This window comes from Corylus avellana, chromosome 6 (assembly GCF_965113065.1).
Source record: "Corylus avellana chromosome 6, dhCorAvel1.hap1.2, whole genome shotgun sequence".
NCBI classification, from domain to species: Eukaryota; Viridiplantae; Streptophyta; class Magnoliopsida; order Fagales; family Betulaceae; genus Corylus; species Corylus avellana.
In genome coordinates, this window is record NC_142495.1 from 16329183 (window position 1) to 16352718 (window position 23536).

At 35.4% G+C, this 23536-nt stretch overlaps 2 protein-coding genes and 1 non-coding gene across 3 annotated transcripts; all 3 read right to left on the minus strand.

Moving 5' to 3' along the window:
- Nucleotides 1-2463: 2463 nt before the first annotated feature.
- On the minus strand, nucleotides 2464-2535 carry TRNAK-UUU (transfer RNA lysine (anticodon UUU)). Its single transcript has one exon. It is a non-coding gene; the product is annotated as a tRNA-Lys (tRNA).
- A 5104-nt stretch (nucleotides 2536-7639) lies between these two features.
- Nucleotides 7640-15327, minus strand: LOC132188242 (protein MANNAN SYNTHESIS-RELATED 1). Its single transcript, XM_059602659.2, has 6 exons — nucleotides 15034-15327; nucleotides 14423-14570; nucleotides 14255-14325; nucleotides 11445-11530; nucleotides 8395-8971; nucleotides 7640-8207 (listed from the first exon to the last, which is right to left on the minus strand). Exons 1-6 carry the CDS (start codon nucleotides 15133-15135, stop codon nucleotides 7929-7931), a joined length of 1263 nt encoding a protein of 420 aa, XP_059458642.1. The 5' UTR covers nucleotides 15136-15327; the 3' UTR covers nucleotides 7640-7928.
- A 7179-nt stretch (nucleotides 15328-22506) lies between these two features.
- LOC132187927 (uncharacterized) lies at nucleotides 22507-23307 on the minus strand. Its single transcript, XM_059602348.2, has one exon. It carries the CDS (start codon nucleotides 23305-23307, stop codon nucleotides 22507-22509), a length of 801 nt encoding a protein of 266 aa, XP_059458331.1.
- Nucleotides 23308-23536: the final 229 nt, after the last annotated feature.

The following is a 23536-nucleotide window of genomic DNA, read 5'->3' on the forward strand; positions in this document are numbered from 1 at the left end:
TAATTTCATACTCTTTAAGCATAAACTTGAAACCCAATTTCAAGAATAGGTAATCTGTATGAAATTAAGATTGTAAAAATTTTCTTTTATGTTTCCAATACGTTGTATCATGTATACAAAATATTCCATAATCAAAATTTCATAAATCTTTGATTATCACACAAAACAGATTTTTTTTTTTTTACATAATAAAACTGCTTGCTGGATTTTTCTGAATTCTAGACCTGTTGACAAATGTTCAACGGATCATAACTCTTTCGATATAACTCAAAACGTAAATTCGTAGATCTTCTAGTAAGTTATCTTCGTTCTTGCTATTTATTGAAATAGCAATCGTTCTTTATATGTTCTTCATAAAGTGTTCTTGGGCATGGGAATATGATTCATTCTGCTGTGCAAATTTTAATTTGCATATGTATTCCCAACAAGATGAACATGGCAGAAGGCTATCCCAGCACTGCCATGAGCAACTAATTTCTCAATATGGTGTTGATGTAGCCCTTTCTAAGTAACAATGGTTTGATTGTATTTTAATTTAGGGTTTTTCTATATGCATAATGGTTGTATAACTATGAGAATTGGTCTTTAATGCTTATATTCAATCTTGATAAAATTCTTATGTTGTCTTAGAAAGCTTTTTATCCTAATTGAACCAATCATTCTTATTTTTTGTTATTATAAAAATAGTGGTTATGCAATGGTTTTAACTAACACATGATTAAGAGGGTTTGATAGGCCATGCTTAGGGAAGACAAATCGTTCTACACCCTAGCTTAGTGTAATCTATGTAGACGATTCGTACTAACCGAAGATGAGTTATGCTTATCCCTTGATTGTGTGTAACTCATTAAGAGATTTGATAGTTCATACATGAGGAAGACAAACCGTACCACATCTAGAGGTTAGGCAAACAGTCTGTGCCAACTTATCTAGCGCATTTGAAAGTTACTATAGCACCTTCTACTCTTTTTTTATTCTTTCTTTTTCCTTCTCTCTCTCTCTCTCTCTCTCTCTCTCTCCCTTTGCATATAATAAAATAATACTGAAAAATAATATTTAATTAGAGTAGATAATTAAAATAGATGTTAGCATGGACAATGTTTTCTTGAATTGAGTATTCATCATGGGCAGTCTTTTTATCTTTAAGGAATTGTCGTTCCCATAGACGGCTCCAACTATTGATGCAAAAAATCAACAATGACTTTGCATGCCTAGTCTTCGATCTGTGATTTTTGCAAGACAACCCGACGTCAAAGTAACGTGTATGGAGAGATGGGGGGGAAGGCAGCGACACCACCTTCAATGCCTAATTCAGTAATTCAATAGAGGTATGGGGTGAAAATGAAAAAGGTGGAGGAAGATTAAGGGATAAGAGCATACTTGGTCTAGCCTCCTATTGACCTTTTATAGGCAAGGTTCATTTATGTAGTGTGCCTTCTCATAAGGCAATTGTCGTCGGATGACCATTAATTTGGCTTTCAATTGGGTGGGTGACTTTGATGCTCATTCCTTTAGTGAATCGTCATTCCTAAGTGGGCACATATGTTGCTTTCCATAGAAGATGGCTACCTAATAAGGCGTTTCCCTCTTGGATGTGTGCATCATACAAGGTTGGGTTTTGGTGAGCGCTCACTAGTCCTTTTGGAGCCACGGTTGGGCTGGCTGGATTGTGGGCTGAGTACTATACTTCCCTTTAAGTAGTCCCTCATTCTCTTTGGCTACTTGTGTAATAGGCCAATGAGAATTAAGTGTTATATGGGCTTGTGGGCCTCAAAGATCATTGGATTGGCCTGTGGGTCTGTCAGACTGAACCTCATAACATGATATAGAATTAAGAAATTATTTATATTGATTTGAAGGCAAAGAAATAGATTATTATTATTTTTTAACCTTTTGCTCTATAGTGTAATGGAATTCATGGAGTCCATAGCGTATTTTCCGGGATATCTATTGTATCATGCCGTTCTGGTAAACTCAATGAACCGATTGAGATATATTGTAAATTATTCTCTCATTCATAAAGAGAAGAAGATAAATGTATCTCACTCGTTATATAAGGGTGATATATATCACTTATTAATAGTTTAATTATTTTTAAAAAAATTTGTGTGTGCATATATATCATATGTTAATATTCATACTAAATGGTAAATTAAAATTTGTATTATTCTACGTGAGCTTGTCGTCATGTTATTGTGAATAATCGGATCGTTTTATTTATTTTCTGAACTTTGGAACCAACCAAAGGTAATATATAAAACTCATGATTAGACATTGTTGGATTAACTTAGTTAGGTATTCCTGGTTGCTCTCTAGGATCGGATATATATATATATATATATATATATATATATATATATATATATGTGTGTGTGTGTGTGTGTGTGGATCGGATAAATCATAAATCAGAGGGTCAAAATCAAATCAAATAAAAAAAAATACACAACTGAAATTGGTGAGCAACGCCGTCTGTGGGGATCGAACCCACGACCACGTGGTTAAAAGCCACGCGCTCTACCACTGAGCTAAGACGGCTGGTTGAAAACTTTGTTGTTTTTATATATATAACCAACTGTTTCTGGCATTGCCTGATTTCCTATGTGCATGACCATAATCACTCTTGGAATTGTTTGTGGAGTATCCTTTTAACCTTGCACATGAGAAAGCAATTGAAGTAGATGTATAAATGCTGCAATTATGCTGAGACCTCATGAATTTGAAGTCAGAATCTTCATAAAAGTAAAATAAATTTTTTTTTATAAAAATAAAAAAATAAAGAAATAAAAAAACTCTTGAGCATATAAGCATTCTATTTGGGTATTGAAAGTTAGATAAGCAGCTACTTCTCTCGTGTAGAAATTCTCTATACCTCTATACCTCTATACCTACTTCTCTCACCAACCATTAACCAACTATAATTCATTTCCCTGATCAAAGAAAAAAATGATGGTTCAGGCTCAGGCTCAGCTCATTTCATATTTCCAATTATCTAAAGAGATGGGACTTCTCTCCATGGCCATAGTGTGTGAATAGAGTGTTTCCTTCCCTGTTTTCCTCTGTTGTGAGTAGGGGTGCAAAGGCGGGCGGTTTTGCTATAACCGCCAACCGCTTAACCGCCTAACCGCCTAACCGCATTAACCGCTAACCGCCTAACCGCTATAACCGCCTAGCGGTTAGCGGTTAGCGGTTATTGGGTCTACTAACCGTAACCGCTAACCGCTAACCGCCTTTTTATATAATATATTTTTATAATTATAATTATAAAAATATTTATACATATAACATAATCACTTGATCATTAAATCGCAATTTTTTTAAAAAATAATTAAATCACAATTTGAGTATTAATATATTATCACTATAATTTATATGATTATATCATATAATCACTTGATCATTAAATTACAATTTTTTTAAAAAAAAATAATTAAATCACAATTTAAGTATTAATATATTATCACTATAATCTATATGATTATATTACATGAGATTGATCATTAAATCATTTGATTATATAATAACAAATTATACATATATAATATGACATACCTCATAAGTATATCAATTCATACTAATACATCAATTAAATATCTAGAGACTTATTTCCAATGTATGTTATAAACTTATAAGTCTATATATGTTATAAGTCTATATAAGTCTACAGATGTATATGAATAATATAAATGTATAGTATCAATACTTAATCATATGATTCAATGACAATTCAAATATTTTATTCAAGACTTCAAGTGAATAATATTATTAATGTACAATGATGATATGATTCGTATAATATCAAATTAAGTAATTGACATTGGATTAAACAATGACCAATGTGTTACTTATAAACACAATTTAAGTATTAATGTATTATCATTATAATTTTAGTAATTTATATATTATCACTATAATTGATATGATTATATCACATGAGATTGATCATTAAATCATTTGATTATATAATAACAAATTATACATATATAATATGACATAACTCATAAGTATATCAATTCATACTAATACATCAATTAAATATCTAGAGACTTATTTCCAATGTATGTTATAAACTTATAAGTCTATATATGTTATAAGTCTATATAAGTCTACATATGTATATGAATAATATAAATGTATAATATCAATACTTAATCATATGATTCAATGACAATTCAAATATTTTATTCAAGACTTCAAGTGAATCATATTATTAATGTACAATGATGATATGATTCATATAATATCAAATTAAGTAATTGATATTGGATTAAACAATGACCAATGTGTTACTTATAAACACAATTTAAGTATTAATGTATTATCATTATAATTTTAGTAATTTATATATTATCACTATAATTGATATGATTATATCACATGATGACTTGATCATTAAATCATATGATTATATAATAATAAATAATGCATATATAATATGACATAACTCATAAGTCATAAGTCTACAAGTTAATCATATGATTCATGTACAATGATAATCACAATTGATTCAATTGAATTAAACAATATATTACTTATAACTACAAGTCTACAATTTAATTAAAGCATTATTAGATACTTTAGGAATTTAGGATTTAGAAGATATTAAAAATACAAGAAAAAAAAATGAGGGTAAAAAAAAGCCCAAAAAGCCTTAAAGAAAGCTCAAAAAGCAAAAAAAAAAACCCAATTTTAAAAAAGCGGTTAGCGGGCGGTTATCTATTTCGCTAACCGCTAACCGGCGGTTAACCGCTAACCGCTAACCGTTAGGCGGTTAGCGGTTGCGGTTAGTGAAATCTACTAACCGCTAAGGCGGTTACGGTTAGCGGTTATTGCCACTAACCGCTAACCGTAACCGCCTTTGCACCCCTAGTTGTGAGAATTGTGAGCCAAAGTGTTTTACATTCAATAGCAACGTGATGAGTTATTGAATCAGATGGGTTCACTAAATAAAGTTATGGACACTATGTGGGATCACCTCTTTGAGAAACTAGAGGGAATGAAAGTAGAGGAAACACAATTGAAAATGGCACTCAGGCTTCGATTGTTCTAGTTGCTTCTCTTTGTACCATTTCTCATAATTATCTGCAAGCTTAACCCAACCTTTCTTTAAGTTAAGGTAGGATCAATGACAACAGGAGAATAAGAAGTCTCTCAAGATGTGAGTCTTGTAAAAGAAATAGAAAAAATATAGAAACGTATGTTACAACGTTGCTTTCCTTAAGAAATTATTTGCGCCCATAAGATATGGTATGCGAAAGGGTAACAACAAATATTTCTCCACAATACAATGAAACCCATAAAACTTTAATTACAATCCAGTAAATCCAACCACTGGATCTACCTAAGAAGCATCCTACGGTTTAAATTAAACTACTTGATCGAACAATCTTAACCGTCCAAAAATGAATGGTCATGATCATATCGCTCCGATGCCAAGTGCCAAGTGCGCCATCAAGGCACCACTAGCGCCCTACAACCCATGCCACACGCCTGTGCGTCCGGTGCTTCACACCGTACTAGAGTATACATTAGTGTGTATACACCCAAACATTTCTAATAGTTTAAAGTTTGTTGGGCCTTATAAATGTCAACTTCACTTTTTTTCTTTTTAATGTAAGTCTCTCTTCATTCAATGCTCTTTAAAACTTTCTATTTTAAAATATTCTGAAAACACAAAATAATATCTATAAATATTAATTTTAAAAATATTTCAACAAGTCTAAACCTGAGTGAACAAAGCTTTGATAACAATTGTTCAAACCCCCAAAGCAAGTAAACAACAATAAATATGCATAAATTAAATAAAAAATAAAAAATAATCAAAGAACATCACAATCCTTACACAAGTATTTTTGTAATAAAGAGGAAATCCAATAAACACATCAAAGGAAAAAATTACTTTATGGGGCAGCCAAAGCCAGGATATTACTATAATAAAGATCAAGATTACAAACACAATGAAATTTACAACCCGCTGTAAATCCTTAAACCCTTGGTGGATGAAGGTAGTGCATGGATGTGGCTAGATCAACAACAACACTTTGAGAAAAGGGCAACTCTCAGATTAGTACATCCTCTCTTGGAAACAAAGAAGGAAGAACTCTAAAAAGTCACAAGAAACCCTTCAGATTTAGTGCAGATTGCAAGAAGTCGTCATGACGGCTTCGTGAAGAAATGGTCTTTAACTTATCATCATGATGGCAGTTACGCATCGCCGCGAATTCGTCATGACGTGATTATGGTGTCATGATCACAAAACCAACCTGAGAGTTTTAAGGTCTTCACTTATCTTCTTCGTCATCATGATAAGAGTTTATGATGGCTTCTTGATGAAACTTCACAAAGAATTCCAAAGCCCTTTTTAACTTATTTCGTCATGATGAGTTCATTATGGCTTCCTAACAAAACCTCACACACAGTTTTGGAGCCTTCCTTGACTTACTTCATCATGACGAGTTCATCACGACTCCTCGAAGAAACCAACCCAAAAGATGAGCAATTTTTCAGACTTGGGTCGTTATGATGGATTTCTGACGTTTTCATGATGAAAGCATACAGACTACAGAGACTTCAACCCACATTCACGCGTGATTCGTCATGTTGACTACTTGACAGCTTACTGACAAAGTCACCCAAAATCCTCAAAAATTCACAATTTTCACACTAAACCCTTGTGATATGAAAAGAATATTATGGCTAGTTTTAACAAATAGGGTCAATTTTTATAAAGTAACATAGATCACTCTCTTTGCTAAATCGCATTTTTGGGAGGATGGGTGGACGAAGTTGGAGAAGCCACGACGACCAATGCCATAACGATTGAAAATGCCAGCTTGTATTGGGATCAAGTAATTTCTCCAATGTGAGGGCTTTGAGAGCTTTTAGAGGAGAGGGGATTCCATTTTGGGCAAAAGGGTTTTCCTAGATTATACACAAGCACATACAGGAATCTCTAAACCCATGGCTCTTGAAAGACTCCTCTTCTTTTGGTCTTAGGAGTTCCAAAACTAACCTACCTGTGAGCTGATCGATTGTTAAACAAGTTTGAGACGACCAAAGATTGTTGGTTTGACATGTTTGAAGTGTATTTCAAAGGCAAAGATGGGTTTTGGAGGAAACTCAGTTCACAAATTGGAGAAAGAGGTGCCAGTTTAGACAGGCCTCTTGGGGAGGAGGAGGCTGTAAACAACGGCTCATGCAAATTTGGAGTGGGTGAGTGCAGATATGATAAGAGTGAGAGGTTCTGAACATTAGTTGTACAAATTTGGCATGGATGAACGCAGATATGAAGGAAGAAATGGGGATTGTGAATTTGTGAGCATGGCTTGCAGATCCGCAGGAAAATGGTGGTGAGAGGCCTGTGATTCAGCCATCGAGCCATATGTTTAGAGAAACAAGAAACATTGATTATGCAAATTTTCATATTACGTACCTACCCTTCCTCATAATTCATAAATTTCACTTTTCTTCAACCGTAGGCTCTTTAAAAAGTTTCTTTTAATAAAATAAAAAATCCAAAACGCCTGGTAGAATTCATAAATGGAGCGTATATCTTGTTATGAATCCCAAAATTTCTCAACGATGAAGGAAACCCACATGTTCCTCTCGAACAAAAGATATCAAGAAGAAAGAGCATCTTCGATTACTACAAACAATCCTTTCATTCAACAAATATGAAAAAACATGGATTCAAATGTTACAAAGGATAGAAATAGGGAAATGTTTGTGAACATATATAATACAACATATAAACTAGAACAGCTTGGAAACTTCCTGCCTATTGAAAAAACATTTAAGAAATCACCCAAATAGAAAAGCTTCTGTTTAGGGTACTTCCAACCCCATATTACGTATTGAATAATATATTTGACCCGTCGCAGAGCTTTGACCAAGGTAAATCGTAAAGCAAGCATTACCTTCTTTGAATGAAACTAGCAGAAACATGAATAGGCCAAGTGATTCTTCTTGGAAACGTAATGAGTGATGAAATCTGAGGCAGAAGCAGAGGATTCTGGAATATTGGCTGGAACAAGTATTTGAGTCCTACCAGCAGCGATTCTCTTACCAGCCACATTGGAATAGAAAAGGCCAGAGATGGCTGGTACAAAAACATCACTCTGAGAACATATATAGAAATCGATAACCTTTTCATATTCAGAACCTTCAGAATCCAAGAACTTCGCCTTTTTATCTGCAGGTATTATGCTTTCCTGCAATAATTTCCAGAGGTGAAGAAGTTGAAATTTAGGACTATGATGATATCAATAATACTGGTGCCTCTTGGAAGAAGGATGGGCATTCATATATCATAAACAATGATTTGGTTCAACCAGTTACCGAAAATTGAAGTGAACAAACAAGCACAAGGAATCAAGGCAGAATAAAGAGATACCTCACCTTTGTATAAGTTTTAGGGAAGTGATCCTTTAGAGCATCAAGGCTGCTTTCCCACCTTGATTCAGTCAAATAGACTGGGGTATCCTTGTCAAATCCGATCTTCCTCAGAAAAACAGCAATCTCTTGTGCATTATAACAACTTCTTGTTCCAGCTTCACCATTTTCAAGGCAACCCTTCTTCTCCAACATATCAACCCTCAAGTCTACGGCTATAAATTGGCCATCTGACTTTCGGCTTAAAGTTCTTAAACGCTCAACCATTGAGTCAACAACTTCCTGAATCTTAGGTTGCAACTGCAAAGTTCCAAACACTGCCAAACATGCAACTGAATCATAACCGTTTTTTGCTGATTTTCTCATGTTCACTGAAGGGAAATAAGTAGCCAGCCGTATGTTGCCCTTATGCTTATAAATTGGTTTGACGTGTTCCACAATGTAGTCTTCCGTTACCCGATTAGGGACTTTCACAACAGCAAGATTTCGCGTTGATATCTCAGCTGGCTGCTCTTTCACCACTCTCACCACCCCATCCAAGCTTTTTACAAATTTCTCAACATCATAAATATCTTCAAAGCTCCTGGAAAAGAAAAAAAAAAAAAAAAAAAAAAAAAAAAAATCTAGTAAGTTACTCTCCAAATCCTATTTTTAAAACACTTAAAAAAAAGGATGGCATTACTACAAAATCATCAGCCTAACTAACTATTAGTTATTAGTAATCAGAATTCATTAAAAGTGCAAAGGCGCCAACCCAAGTACACAAAGAATATACAAGAGATACATTTAAACAAAAAAGAATAAAATAAATTAAAAAAATTAAAAAAAAAAACTCCTGAAAGCTAGAAATATTAAAGACGGAATCAACAATCTCTTTATGAGATACGAAACATCCCCTTGAGATGGATTAATGGGAATTCATTGTTTTGAGACTCGGGCCTAAGCACTTTATTAGGAACTTACTAAAATAAATATACTCAATAGAATTGGATTCTAAGAGAATAACAATAATCAAGAGATTAAATCAGGAATTCAAGAAATAAAGAGTTAGTGAAAATAAAGTGACAGTAATTTATTGCAACTTTATTTCACATAAGAAGTCAGGGAGCTCTTGTATAATTCAATAAATCCTAGAGTGCAACTACAATTTATAGTAAGTTATAATTAATGGTAACTCTGGACAAGTCATGAGATGACAAATGTCTTAAGCCCATTGAAACTAGGTTTTATTTTTCACTAGCATCCCTCGTCAAGCTATACGTACCCCAATAGGGGTTGGCCCAAACATGAGTAAAAAATCCAAGGCGGTGTGTGCAGCTACGTGGAGAGAAAGAAGAAACTTTGTCTCCAAGTTTTCTCCCAAGTGCTACACGGCTACCTTTGAGAGTTCTTGTGTAGAAAGCCCACACTCTTGGCCTTTAATAGTCATTGAGAAGATCAAAGGGGTTTCAAGAGTACAGAAACCTGGTTTTGGATTTACACAAGCAAAGGTATGCTATTGCTTGTCTCGCTTTAAGCTTGTGTTTAGTTCTGCAAATTTGTGATGCGTGCACTACATGGAGTCCGTTCTTGGTTTTCTTCCACTGCATTTCATGTGCATGGGATGCATATTGGCTTCCAACAACCCCTGCTTCTTTTGAAAACTCGTAAGACTTACCTTCAACATTGGGGGGGGGGGGGGGGGGGGGGGTGGCAGCCAGGGTTGTTTGAGAGAGAGGAAGCTTCCACACACAGAAGGATGATGACTATTTTACAGAAATAATAAGAATAAGTCGGCAAGTATTTTTCCCTAGGTCCCAATTAATAGGTCAGGTAACTATCACAAAGAAATTGCTGCGGAGAAAATGAGGGACCTAACTTGTCACTACCTAAGAACATGCATACCACGCTTGCACCATAACCATAAAAAAAAAGTGGTCATTATTGGAGTTCCATTATAATTATTATTATTATTATTATTATTTATTAATGCATTTCATTAAAAAGGGCATAGCTCTAGTACACATGAAGTATACAAAATCAAAAAAGTTCAAAATTGGACCTCCATTATAATTACTTATATAGCTCAATTCTACCTAGTACACACTCAATGTCAGACTTGACACATACCAATACGATGCCTTCATAGTTCATATGATCCAGTGTCACATGGCTAAAATAGTAAATTGGGCAGACCTAACACAAAAGTTCATCCATATGAGAGCAGAGGCTGACCCAAGCTTGGACAAGTTCTCAGTACCAAACATGAGTTTGGCTGAGTATGGCCTTAACACCACCCAGCCTGAGGTAAAACAAACCTGATGTACAAGTTTTACACACTTAGTGTTTGGGAGGGGAACAGATGTTAAAACAACAAACTCAACTAAATGCGGCATTAGTGATTAAGTGAATTCAAATTGGCAAGACTCTTCTTTCATGGTGGGTGCTTGTCTTCAACTACCCACAAAACTCTCTCGTGGGTGGGTGCGTTTGCTATAGCGGGAAGTTTTTGTTTCTAACCATCTTATCATACCACCACTCACTTTAGCATTACTGTTACCTGCAACAAACCATTTTATAGATAACAACACAAACCGAATAATATGAAAACCCATAAAGAAATATAACATGAAACATAAAGGCATAAAATTGAATTACCAATCTATCACCACAAACAAAAATGGGTTGTAAAAGGGCTCAATCATTAACATGAAAATCTTAGTTTTGCTTATTTATACCATATATCCAATGTCCCAACGTCTTCCCTTTCCCTGTCCCCAAAATGGAAAGATACTAAAAGGAACAAAATAAGAAGATTCTTTCCAGGATTGAACTACTGGGGGAGATGAGTATTTTATATCTTTTCATGTGGAGTGATATAGCTCAGTGCCATGAAAGCTTTTCTCAAACTCTACCATATTTTTTTTTAAGCAGCTCATTAATATTGTTGTTTAGAAAAAACACACTAAAACAAGAACTCTGACAACAATAGAACAATGAAAGAAATACTCCATCTTCATATAACTAGAAGAATTAATAGGAAAACTGGTTCTTTAATGGTAGTGGACAGCACTAACCTCTCGTCACCTGGTTTGCTTCCTCTAATGTCAGGAAGGACAAGAGTCGCTCCAAGATATCTTGCCACTACAACTGCATCAACAATCTGAGGAAGGCAAATACCAGGGAACAGATAAGTAAAATTATGAAGGAAAAAATATTTTTTTTATAACTACTCCGGTGTAGATAACTGATTAAAAATAACAAGTCAATGACAAAAGAGATTATTAATAAAACTGCTTGGGAAACATACTCCATGTTATAATAGAAGGTAAACCCTAATAGTTTGGAAACATACTTCTGAATGCAAATGCAGATGAAACAACTGAGATTTTTTCTCAAAAGATCATAACATTGATCAACATGTTAATAGCATCAAAAAGGATATCTTAAGGAATAGGTTACTAAACAGCCTTTTACAATGTGAATTCTTGAAGTAACAAGTACCTTTATTTTATTTTTTTTTATAAGTAATCGAAATATCATTAAAAGCGTAAGGCGTCCCTAGGTACACAGGAAGTATACAAGAGAAGCCACCAAGCTAGTAGGGGCAAAAAGAACAAGAAAATAATTATAACTAATCACCAAAGGAGAAACAAAAACAATTGTCCAAAGATACAAAATGTTGAAAATAAAGATTTAATATCCTCTCTAAAGTCCTTTCATAGCCCTCAAAACTTCTTTCATTCATTTCCTTCCAGAGATACCACAAAAGGCACGAAGCCACCATCTTCTACAGAGCAACACTCCAAGTGTTACCAGTAGTCAACCAACAAGCATACAAATCGACTATTCGTCTAGGTGTGACCCAAGGCAACTCAAATCAACTGAGAAAACATTCCAAATGGCACAAGCAACCTCACAATGAAGCAAAAGATGGTCCACGGTCTCCCCATTCTTTTTTCATAAACAACACGAATCAACCACAATTATGTGCCACTTTCGGACCTTGTCCATAGTAAGGATCTTTCCTCGGGCCACCAACCATCCAAAATTTTCTCACTTGGCTTTCACATCCTTCACCTCAACATTATAATCATCATCTTTGTTCTCATCTTTTATAGCTACAATTTTGGTCTCAAACTCCTCAACGTTGACATCAAGGAGTTTGCGTTGATGAGAAATAGAAGAAAAGTTGGCTCCAAAAGCAATTGGAGCATTGGGTATGAACTTGGACAAAAACTCGCTGATTTTTAAACCTTCATTGTTGCCAGAATTCTAAGTTATTGTGAATCCAAAGCAGAGAGCAGCCAATGATGGAAAAGTCGGCTGTACATCACAACTTTTACTATTTGTCTCATGAGGCACAATAGGAGTAAAAGATGTATGGGAAAAAAAAAATTACTGAGCTCTTTAAGATGCAAATAAATTTCAACTTGTAGTATTCAACTTGAGCTTTAAGTAGAGCTACTCATTCAAGTGCATTGTATCATTCGAGATATCAACTTCCAGATCTGGGATTTGTTTGCAAGTGACATTAGCCCTCTGAACTAGAATGGCGAAAAGATGGGTTATCTTTCACTTTGATAACAATATGATGTTTGTTGTAGGCATATGGTTTATTTAGTGGATAATAGCTAGGAACAATACATAGGCTTTTGCGGTTTTGATAAGGAAAGGGAAAGAGGGTTGATTTAGGGTTGCAATGAGGAAGAAAAAAAAAGGAATTTTGTAGCTATTCAGGGGCTGCATGAACAGTGATGTGTATGGTAATGGTGTGGCCGAGAAAAATTAAGAAATAAGGGAAGAACCCTCTACGCACCCCTGTCTCAAAACTCAAATCACTCAAGCATTCCACTAATCAAACATCTGAATTTGTTGAAAACAACTGAATTCTTTTGATTACATCTAAATTTTGTGAGTACAATGAAGCGTATTTATATAAACTTTTACATAACCTACTAGGGCCAGGAATACTAATTTGACTGGTAAATTACCGATCTAATAAAATCCAATAAAAGGCTAACTTGGACTCAAAGAAAATAAATGCAAGATACATAATAACTCCTAACCATCACTTAATGAAGCAATAACCCAGATTAACAATTTTTCTCAACTGTGGAATCTTAAGTATTTGACCTTCAAAACCATATAAGACTTGATGCAATATGATGTTGCACTTGAGTTGCAAAATAAATCATGGAATCCATGAAGTTGCAAACTTGGATTGAGAATCTGACTTGTTGGAGAATCATAATATGGGAGAATAAGAAGAGAAAGAAGTTTAAGTTTAATTTTTTTTAATAAGTAATCAACAAATTGTATTAAAAGCGTGAGAAGTTTAAGTTTAATTAAACAAATCAGAAGACAAATATCATAAAGAAATGATGGGCACTTCTTGACGCCAAGAAGTTTAGATGTTATGAATTGAAGGTCAAGATGTAAAGCCTGTTTCTATGTACACAACCAACTAGTTCATCAGCTCAGACTGATTTTAGTTACTGAGCTCACCATGAAAAACTAAAGAATGGGTCTTTTGAGTTGTCTTCCTGAATTTGTGCCAGCACACAAGATAACCTCATTAAGACTCTAAATTTCTCATATGTACTTCACAAACACAAAGGAAATGGCAGTAGCATAATTACTGACATCTATATAGTTATTTATAACTACCACTACAAATAAATTTTTGCACTTATAAAGTATGATATATGAAAATACACTATGTTTTTCCATTGATTTTTTAGTTAAATAAAAGACAACGTCTGGACAAACAACATTATTAAAAATAAATTTTTTGGCTGTCAGACAAAAACACTCAACTAAGTGATACATCCAACGTTACAATGCAAGAACTCAGTCTATTAATCAGAAATGTTAATTGCGCTACCTGTGAGACATGGTACTCAGGGCCATTAGTTAATGAGAAAGTGACAAAACCGTCCGTGGGCTCTACATCGTCTGCAAAACAAAGCAGCGGATGAAAATTTTCGTTAATGTCCCTCCCATATAAATATGAAAGTATTGGTCGCTTTCTAAGTAGTAAATCAAACGTTACCCAGAACCGGCTTATCCCAACACGGTTTTAGTTGTTGGTCGTCCTCCTTCCAAAGCCCCCCATTCCTTTTCGAAAGAGAAACAAGACCCTGCTCCCCAAGTTCACCACCATCTAAATTAACATTGCTTGCGCCGCCTGGAAGTTTTTCCTTTAAGAGAATATCGGTCACTCATTGTGAGAAAACAAACAAAATTCAATTAAATTTTACGTGAATTCATCTAGAGCTTGCAGCTCTTGGCGACGGCAAAAATGCAGATCGATAAAATTCAAAAGGAAGGAAAAATAAATTATTGCTCTTGTTGCTAAATAAATTTAAGAAAACGAAAAATCTTGAACTTATATGAAAATTTTGATCAGATTATACAGGTACAAATCTGAAAAGTTCAATTTTCTTTTATTTGCATTCTCTTCTCTATTTTTCCCACCAAACAAACAGAGATGGAGCAAATAATTCTGTCAAAATTCACATACAACACATATCCCACGAAAAAAAAAAATGCAACAGGAATATATGGTTTGAAGTGAAATGAAACAGATCAGATGTAGAGAAAGTAACAGTATACAATGAAATAGGATTGGATCAGAGAGAGAGAGAGAGAGAGAGAGGTTACTTCGGCAGAATCAAAATGGTCACGCTTGATCATGTTCCCGAGCATCACGAACATGGTGAGCGTGAGTATCCCGGCCACCACTTGCCTCAAGTCCACCCCCATTGTCTCTCTCTCTCTCTCCCTCCCTCTCCCTCCCTCTCACCTGATTTAGGTTAACAAGGATTTGGTATAGGAGAGCGAGTGACTGTTTCTGTGGTTCTGGAAGCTGAAATGGAAAGCTTAACACCCAAAGGGCTTTGAGTTCCCTATTTACACCACCGACACTCTCTCCCGTGAAAATGATGGAGCGCCCTCCCTCAAAAATTCCTGTTTTCTTTCTTTTTACCGTCTATTTTTTCTAATGGAGGGACCGACCTCTCTCTTCTTTCAAGTTTCAACTAACTAATTTCTTGCTTCTAAAAAAAAAAAACGTTGAGTTTGTGGGTGGGCGACCACTACAATGGATTGGACCCCGAGGGTCTTCGGGTGAGGTGCAACAAACCCCCGAGACTGTTACAGGTGGCCATAGATTCAACGTCTAAGTTTTTTTTTTTAGTTTGAAAGAAAATTAAAAAACATAATATTAGGAGTTTTGTTTTGTTTAGAAAACGTTCTCTATCTTTTGGGATAGTTATTCCTTTAAGTGTTTAGCAGAATTCATCTTTGTAATGGAATAACTATTATTAGGGATAGGCTTTTATCAAATAAAAGAAAAAAATAGTTATTCTATATGACTAAACTGACTAGTCATTCTATCCAACGACCTATTTTGCAAATCAATTGAATCCTTAATATAATGACACAAATTTTCTACAAATTGATTTATAGAAAATTGCTTATAAATTAGCCTTTAAAAATATCGTATAAGAAGTACATATTTTTTTAATAGTATATTCTTCTTACATTTTTTTTAATGGGCTAAATACCTTATATACACCTATGTGGTTTAATTTTTATTTTTTTTATTTTTTACCCTTTGGGTTTTTACTTTTTATCACATGAGGTACCTCTGAATTGCCTAAAGACGGAAATTGTACCTTCGTCAAAATTTCGTCCAAAATTTGACGAAATGTCACGTCAGTACCAATCACGGTTTAACACGTGTCTATATAATTAATTAAAAAATAATAATTTTTAAAAATTAAAAAATTATATTTAATTAAATTAAAAAAATAAAAAATAAAAACTTTTGGAGGTGGCTACGCCATTTGGGGTGGCTGACCACCCACTTTGGCGATGGGGTTGGTCCAGCCACCCTCAGATTGACGGGTCTGGGGTGGTTCCTCATGGGCCTTGGGGGTGGGCCAATTGGAAAATAAAAAAATTGCCGAAAAGCCCTTGGCAGTGGCCTAATATAAGTCTGGGGGTGGCAAAATGGGTACCCATACACGACCCGATTATGACTCGCGGGTACCCGTTACACGATTAACCTATACCCAGACACGACCCGTTTAGCTAAACGGGTAATCGGGTTTGACACGATTATGACACGAAAATAACCGGATAACCTAACACGACCCGTTTTACCCGTTTAGAATAACCGGGTCTAAACGGGTAGACACGACCCGACACGACCCGATTACCCTAAACTATAAAAAAAATTTAAAAAAAAAATTAAAATTCAAAATTGTAATAATAATACTAATACATCAATATAGTCAATGCAAAAAATTGAGTTCTAAGAGATTAAAGGCTTTAATAAAGGATAAGAAAAAAAAAAAATTGGAAAGTGACCGTAATTGACAAATTGTACTCCAAAATAAATTACTAAACTCATAATTTCACCTAAACTTAAAAGTTAAAAGTTAAAACAAGTAAATTCATTTATTAAAATAGTCCACTTATAATTTAGTCCCACATGTAACAAAAGTGTTAAAAAATTAATTTGAACAAAGATACAAATTCCCAGACATTTTTTTTAGCATCCAACCCTGGGCCAAGACTCAATATTTTTGAATTCCATGAGAGCCATAGAAGACCAAGACCCTTATTTAATTGTGCAAATACATTTATCAAAATGTATAATATAATAGAATAGTTATAATTTAAGTGATTTTCATTTTAGCAACAACAAGGTAAAGTACAGTAAAGTTTTTTTAAAGATCACAAATTTGCTATCCGAAGCAAACAATGGCATCAATGCTTAGGGAGTTCTTCATTAGTAGACATTAGAATTTCATCTGTAGTGTTTTACATGCATGGGCCAGCAATTAATTGAGTTTTTTTTTTTTGAAGCAAAATTAATTAATTGAGTTAATTAGCACCAATAATTCCATATCATTAATTTTTCTATATATAGTCCAGTACTGATCATCCATGCCTATCCTCTCTTACCATCATCACTAGACCACCTTTTCTAGCTCTAATACAATACAATGGGAGAGTGAGAGACCGAGTGAGAGGGAGTCAGGGAGAGGGTTAGGTTACAGAATACAGAGACTGATTTTTTGTTCAAAAATCAAAATGGTAAAGAGTAATCAGTAAAGTAAGTTAAGTAACTGACGTGACAGTCGTGAGACTCGTGAGTGAGCTGTGAGTCGTCTAACTCTCCTCAGTCCTCACGCGAAAAAAAAAAAAAAAAAAAAAAAAAAACCAGGTTGACGGGTCCAGGAAAAAAAAAAAAAAAACCGGGTCTGGCGAGTCGACCCGCCAACCCGCCAGACTCGGATACTATGCGGGTCTGGCGGGTCGACCCGTCAGACCCGCACAGTCGACCCGCCAGACACGAAATTTCCGGGTCTTAATCGGGTAGACCTGATTACGACCCGAACCCGATTAATCCAAACCCAATACCTATTTTTTCGTGTCGTGTTCGTGTCGAGTTCGCGGGTCGTGTCAAAATTGTCGGCCCTAGCCTAACCACTCCCATAGACCATGGGGGTAGCTGCCCATGGGGGGCCACGCCACTCCCAATCTGGCCAGATGGGGGTGGCCAGGCCACCTCCCAAATGGCCACCCAACTTTTTTTTTTCTTTAATTTAATAAAATATAATTTTTTAATTTTTTAAAAAATTATTATTTTTTTAAAATAATCATATTGACACGTGTCAAAACTTGTGATTGATACTGATGTGACGCTCCATCAAATTTTGGACGGAGATATCATCTCCTTAAAAAAAGTATAAGTACTTTCTGTGACAAAAAATAAATACTAAGAGGTAAAAAACAAAGATAGTTAAACTACAAAAGGAATAAGGTATTGAATCCTTTTTTAATAGTTTAAAAGACACCTGTCATTTTTATATGCTAATTTTATTTTATTTTTTGACATTTTAGGTGCTAATTTTTGTAGAAAATTTATGCCCTCATTGCAATCAATTAAGTATGAAGTAAGGGTAGTTATTTAATTACCATATTTACACATGATGGAGTCTTGAAATGGAGATGATAATATTTGATATGGTGCAAATGACGCATGCCATAAAGTAATGATACCCCCGGGCCCCACCAGGGAAGTAGGATAACTTGTATGTGGAACAAGCAGAGTAGACTAGTATTACTCCTTTTTGTGCAAACAAATTGCTGAAATCAAGGGAGTTGGGAGAAAGAGGCTAAGTCTGATGGCGACCACCACGGACATTGGGTTGAACTCTACCTTTCTTGGAATATAATTAATATAATTAATATATTTATATATATTATGACTCCAAAATTTCAGTAACTTATTCTGATAACATAGAAATTAGGAGAAATTTTATAAAATTTCTCACGTGTTTTGAAAGTGATTTTAAAGTTAAAAAACTCTTAATTAAGATGTAAGGGTTGAATTTTTAATTTCTTTCAATTACAAATTTCTATTAAAAACTTTTGTTAATTTTTGTCAAAATTTGTAAAATAATCATATTTTTTTTATTAGAAAAATAAAATAAAAAATTACGAAGATTTAGAAATTTATTTTATTTTTTATATAAAAAAATGTATTATTTTTGCAATTTTTTTATTTTTTTATTAAGAAAAAAAACAAAACATAAGTTTTTTGGGAATTTCAACAAAAATTAACCGAAAATCTAAACGAAATTGAGTAATTGAAAGAAATTAAAAATTCGATACCTTTAATTTGGAGTTTTAAACTTTAGAAGTAGTGTCAAAACGAGTGAAAGTTGATAAGAATTTTCTAAACTTTCTCCTAAAAATTAATATATATTAGTAATAATAACATAATAATAATGGATTACCATGTGCTTGGTTAAGGATTAGCTAGATTCGGATCCAAAGCAGTCAAGCCGGTGACTGCGCCTTGATTCTTCCATATACTACTATTTAATTGATTCAGATGGTATGCCATGTGAGACCTCTTGTTTTATCCACACTTTTATATATATATATATATATATATATATATATATATATATATATATATATATATATTACTTTTCTAATGCTTGTCATTTTTTTAATCCTGAGATAATGTTTGCGAAAAAAGCGGGGATGACTCATTTTTAGGAGTTTCAAGAGAGAGCCTACGTAACGGCATCCAATTGTAGGCGTATCCTCTAAAGTGAAGGACGGAGTTTCCGTGCAATAGAAAAGTAGGAGTAGATTTTATTTGTTCAAACAGATGTTTCTGACTGTTTAAATGCTGTTCTATTTGCATTATATTAATCATTAATGGACCAAATTGTCGATCTTTTTTTTTTTTTTTTTTAATTGTGACTGATTTCATTAAAATCAACCGAGCTTACTCGTGATACACGGCTTCGCGAAAACAATCTGGAATAGACTCATTCCACAACATATCCTCACCTATGACTAAAGCCATACGTGCAAGCCTATGAGCAGCTATATTTGCTGAACGTTTAACATGACTAAACTGCCATTGTTGTCCGTTTGAGAGAATATCTTTGACATCATCAATTAAATGCCCATATTTCCACCAACAAGGACCTTCTTTTTGCAGATCTTGAATCACCTGTAATGCATCACCCTCCACTACTACCTTTTGCATCCCCAACTGATTAATTAGTGCTGCAGATTGCCATGCTCCCATTGCTTCTGCTACGGCAGGGTCTGAAATATGAGGTCTGGTCATGCACTGAGCAACCAATAAAACACCCTCCTGATCACGAACTACTATACCCACTCCCATCCGTCTCCCTTTCTTATCTAATGATGCGTCCCAATTGAGCTTTAACCATCCACACGGAGGTTTCTCCCATCTCATTTCCAGTATTTCCTCAGTTTGCGACATACTCCGTGTTGGCCTACTTTCTGCTACCTTAAACATTTCCAACTGATCATGAGCAATTCTATTGACTGTCGAAGGGGAAGCAAACTCATCTTCAAAGACATATCTGTTCCTCCTAAACCATACCTGTCTTGCCACAAAATAAAACTGCTGCATATCTTCTTCTTCCAACCGGCTCATGAGCTTCTCTACAATATTGATAAAATCATCTTCATCACTTGTACTCTTCTGGATTCTCATCATATTTTCCAACCAGACATCTTTTGCAGCCGGACAACTCCATAGAACATGACCCACTGTTTCCGGAACAATACCACACACTGGGCACAACGGATCTGAAGCTATACATCGCTTGTGTAAATTTTCCTTCGTAGGCAATATATTCGTACATGCTTTCCAAAGAAAAAGAGCCACTGCTCTTGGAATTCGTATCTTCCATATAGCCTTCCATAGATCTCCCATACTGGTGTTAGAAGAACAGCACCCCTCTTCCCTGTCACGTCTCTGTTTTGACCAATGATATGCACTCCTTATTGTGTACTCCCCATTCTTACTGCCCACCCACCTAAGTTGGTCTGGTTGATAGTTCGGACAAATAACCATTTCCCCAATTTTCCTAGCTTCCTCCTCAGAGAACATCTCCTCAATTAGGCTCGTATTCCACCCATTAGTATTACTATCTATAAGATCACACACTCTTGCTCCTTCATTTAGTACCCTGACTGGAGATTGAATTGCATAAGTTGAAGGAGAATCCAACCATCTATCCTCCCAAATATTTATTGAGCACCCATCCCCAACTCTCCACACCAACCCTTCCTTTAGCAATTTTTTAGCATTCCAAATACTTCTCCATGCATAAGAAAGAGACCTACCAAGAGGAGTTTCCAAAAAATTACCAGTGGGATAATATTTTTCTTTATAAATTTTTGCCACTAAGGACTCCTTATTTTTAAGCAACCTCCACCCTTGTTTCGCCAATAATGCCATACTAAAATGTTCAATGTCCCTAAACCCCAACCCACCTTTCTCCCTTGTTCTACCCATTTTCTCCCAACTCATCCAGGCCATTTTTGAATCATTCTCCTTATTTTCCCACCAAAACCTTGACATCATAGAGCTAATATCATTGCACAAAGTCTTAGGTAATTGGAATACACTCATAGTATATGTTGGAATTGCTTGAACTCCTTCAAAAGAATCTCCTTCCCAGCTTGGGAAAGAAATTTTTCTTTCCACCCATACATACGATCCCATATTCTTCCTTTTATCCCCTCAAAAGCCTTCATCTTAGACCGACCAATTATAGCTGGCAACCCTAAATACTTCTCATATCTCCTTGTAGAACTAACCCCTCCAATTGACAGAATATGTTCATTTGCCTCCTCTCTTGTATTCCGACTGAAGAATATAGCTGTCTTGTTTCTATTGATCTTCTGGCCCGACGCTTGCTCATAATCCTCCAACACAGCCTGTACATGTAGCCACTCAAGAGTGTTTGCCTTACAAAAGAGGAGGCTATCATCAGCAAAAAAGAGATGATTTAGCCTCGTTCCTCCTCTAGTAATAGGTAAACCTGAAAATCTTCCATCTCTTTCCGCTTTGTTAAGGAGAGTAGTTAACCCTTCACCACACAATAAAAAGAAAAAGGGAGACAAAGGGTCCCCTTGTGGGGACAATATTGCCATAGGGCTAACCATTAATTAGCACAGAATACGTCACAGTCCTAATACAAGTCATACACAAAGAAATCCATTTCTCTGCAAAGCCAAGCTTTCTCATTACCGCCTCCAAAAAATCCCACTCAACTCTATCATAAGCCTTACTCATGTCGAGTTTGAGAGTCATATACCCCGTCTTCCCTTTCATCCTCACATCCATAGTATGTAGAGCTTCAAACGCTACGAGGATGTTGTCCGTAATTAATCTTCCCGGGACAAATGCACTCTGATTAGGAGAAATTATTGAAGGCAAAACCTTCTTCAACCTATTTGCTAGAACCTTAGCAATTAACTTGTAGAACACATTACATAGGCTTATAGGACGATATTCAGAAATACATTTAGGATTATTGATTTTTGGAATCAAAGCTATATATGTGTTATTGATTCCACTATCAAATATTCCTTCATTCAGAAAAGATAAAACAGCACTACTAACCTCTTCTCTAACAAGAGACCACGATTCTTGATAAAAGCAAGCTGCGAAGCCATCGGGACCCGGAGATTTCATCGGTTGCATTTGGGACAAAGCCAAATCAACCTCTGCTGCCTCAAACCACCGAACCAGCCTCCCATTCATGCAATCTGTCACTTCGGCTCCATTGACTCCAGGACCTCCGCAACTCCATTTGTCCCACCTGATGTGAAGAGTCCTTCGTAAAAATTGACAAAGGCTTTAGCAATCTCTTCCGGCTTTTTCCACTCCCTCCCCTCTTCATCTTGGATCTTTTGTATTTGATTTATCTTCCTTCTATGGCTTGCCCACGCATGGAAAAAAGACGTATGTCGATCTCCCTCCTTAAACCAATGTTGCTTGGCCCTTTGTTTCCATTTGTGGTCTTCTTGCTCCATAATGTAATCAATCTCCTCCTTGAGTCTTGTGATTTCTTCCCTATCCGCTAGAACCTCATCACGTTGCAGCTCTTCCAACCTCTTTGTTTTCTTTTTTAGTTCCTCATCAGTATTTCCAAACTTACACCTACTCCACCTTGACAAATCTCCCTGGCACCGCCCAAGTTTAGAATATACATTGATTACCGGATTTTCTACTAACCCAATCCCTTCCCAAGCATCATGAATAATGGTACTACACTCTTCGTCTAACATCCACTTGGCCTCAAATTTAAATCCCTGCTTACTTCTTACTTTTTCCTCCCCAAATTCTGTACAATCAATTAATAATGGTTTATGATCAGATGTACAACCAGCTAACACATGAACAACCACCTCCTTAAACATACTTCTCCACTCCTTATTAGCCACAGCACGATCTAATCGTTCTTTTGTGAATGTACCATCACTCCGTCCATTCGTCCAGGTATATTTGGATCCTATACAACCCATATCACTCAAATGGCATTCTTCTAAAATTGATCGAAACTCCTCCATTTGCCCATCCCTTCGTAAAGCAGACCCCACTTTCTCACCTTGATTTATTATTTCATTAAAGTCCCCCACACGTAACCAAGGTTGCGGAGAGAAAGATTGAAGATGATTTAACAAGGCCCATGATTCTTTTCGCTTCGCACTCTCCGGATGTCCGTAAAACCCAGTGAATTTCCACTACACTCCCCCATCCTTATCCTTCACAACCGCATTTATATGCCGCCTTGTGTAA

Bases quoted from the DNA above. Each gene is read 5' to 3' on its own strand.
- LOC132188242 (XM_059602659.2), bottom strand. From the start codon at position 15,135: ATGGGGGTGGACTTGAGGCAAGTGGTGGCCGGGATACTCACGCTCACC. The intron at 11,531-14,254 runs GTAGCGCAATTA...TGCCTTCCTCAG, and splicing joins CTGAGTACCATGTCTCACAG to ATTGTTGATGCAGTTGTAGT. The intron at 8,972-11,444 runs GTTAGTGCTGTC...TTTCTTTTCCAG, and splicing joins AGCAAACCAGGTGACGAGAG to GAGCTTTGAAGATATTTATG.
- LOC132187927 (XM_059602348.2), bottom strand. From the start codon at position 23,307: ATGGAGGAGTTTCGATCAATTTTAGAAGAATGCCATTTGAGTGATATG.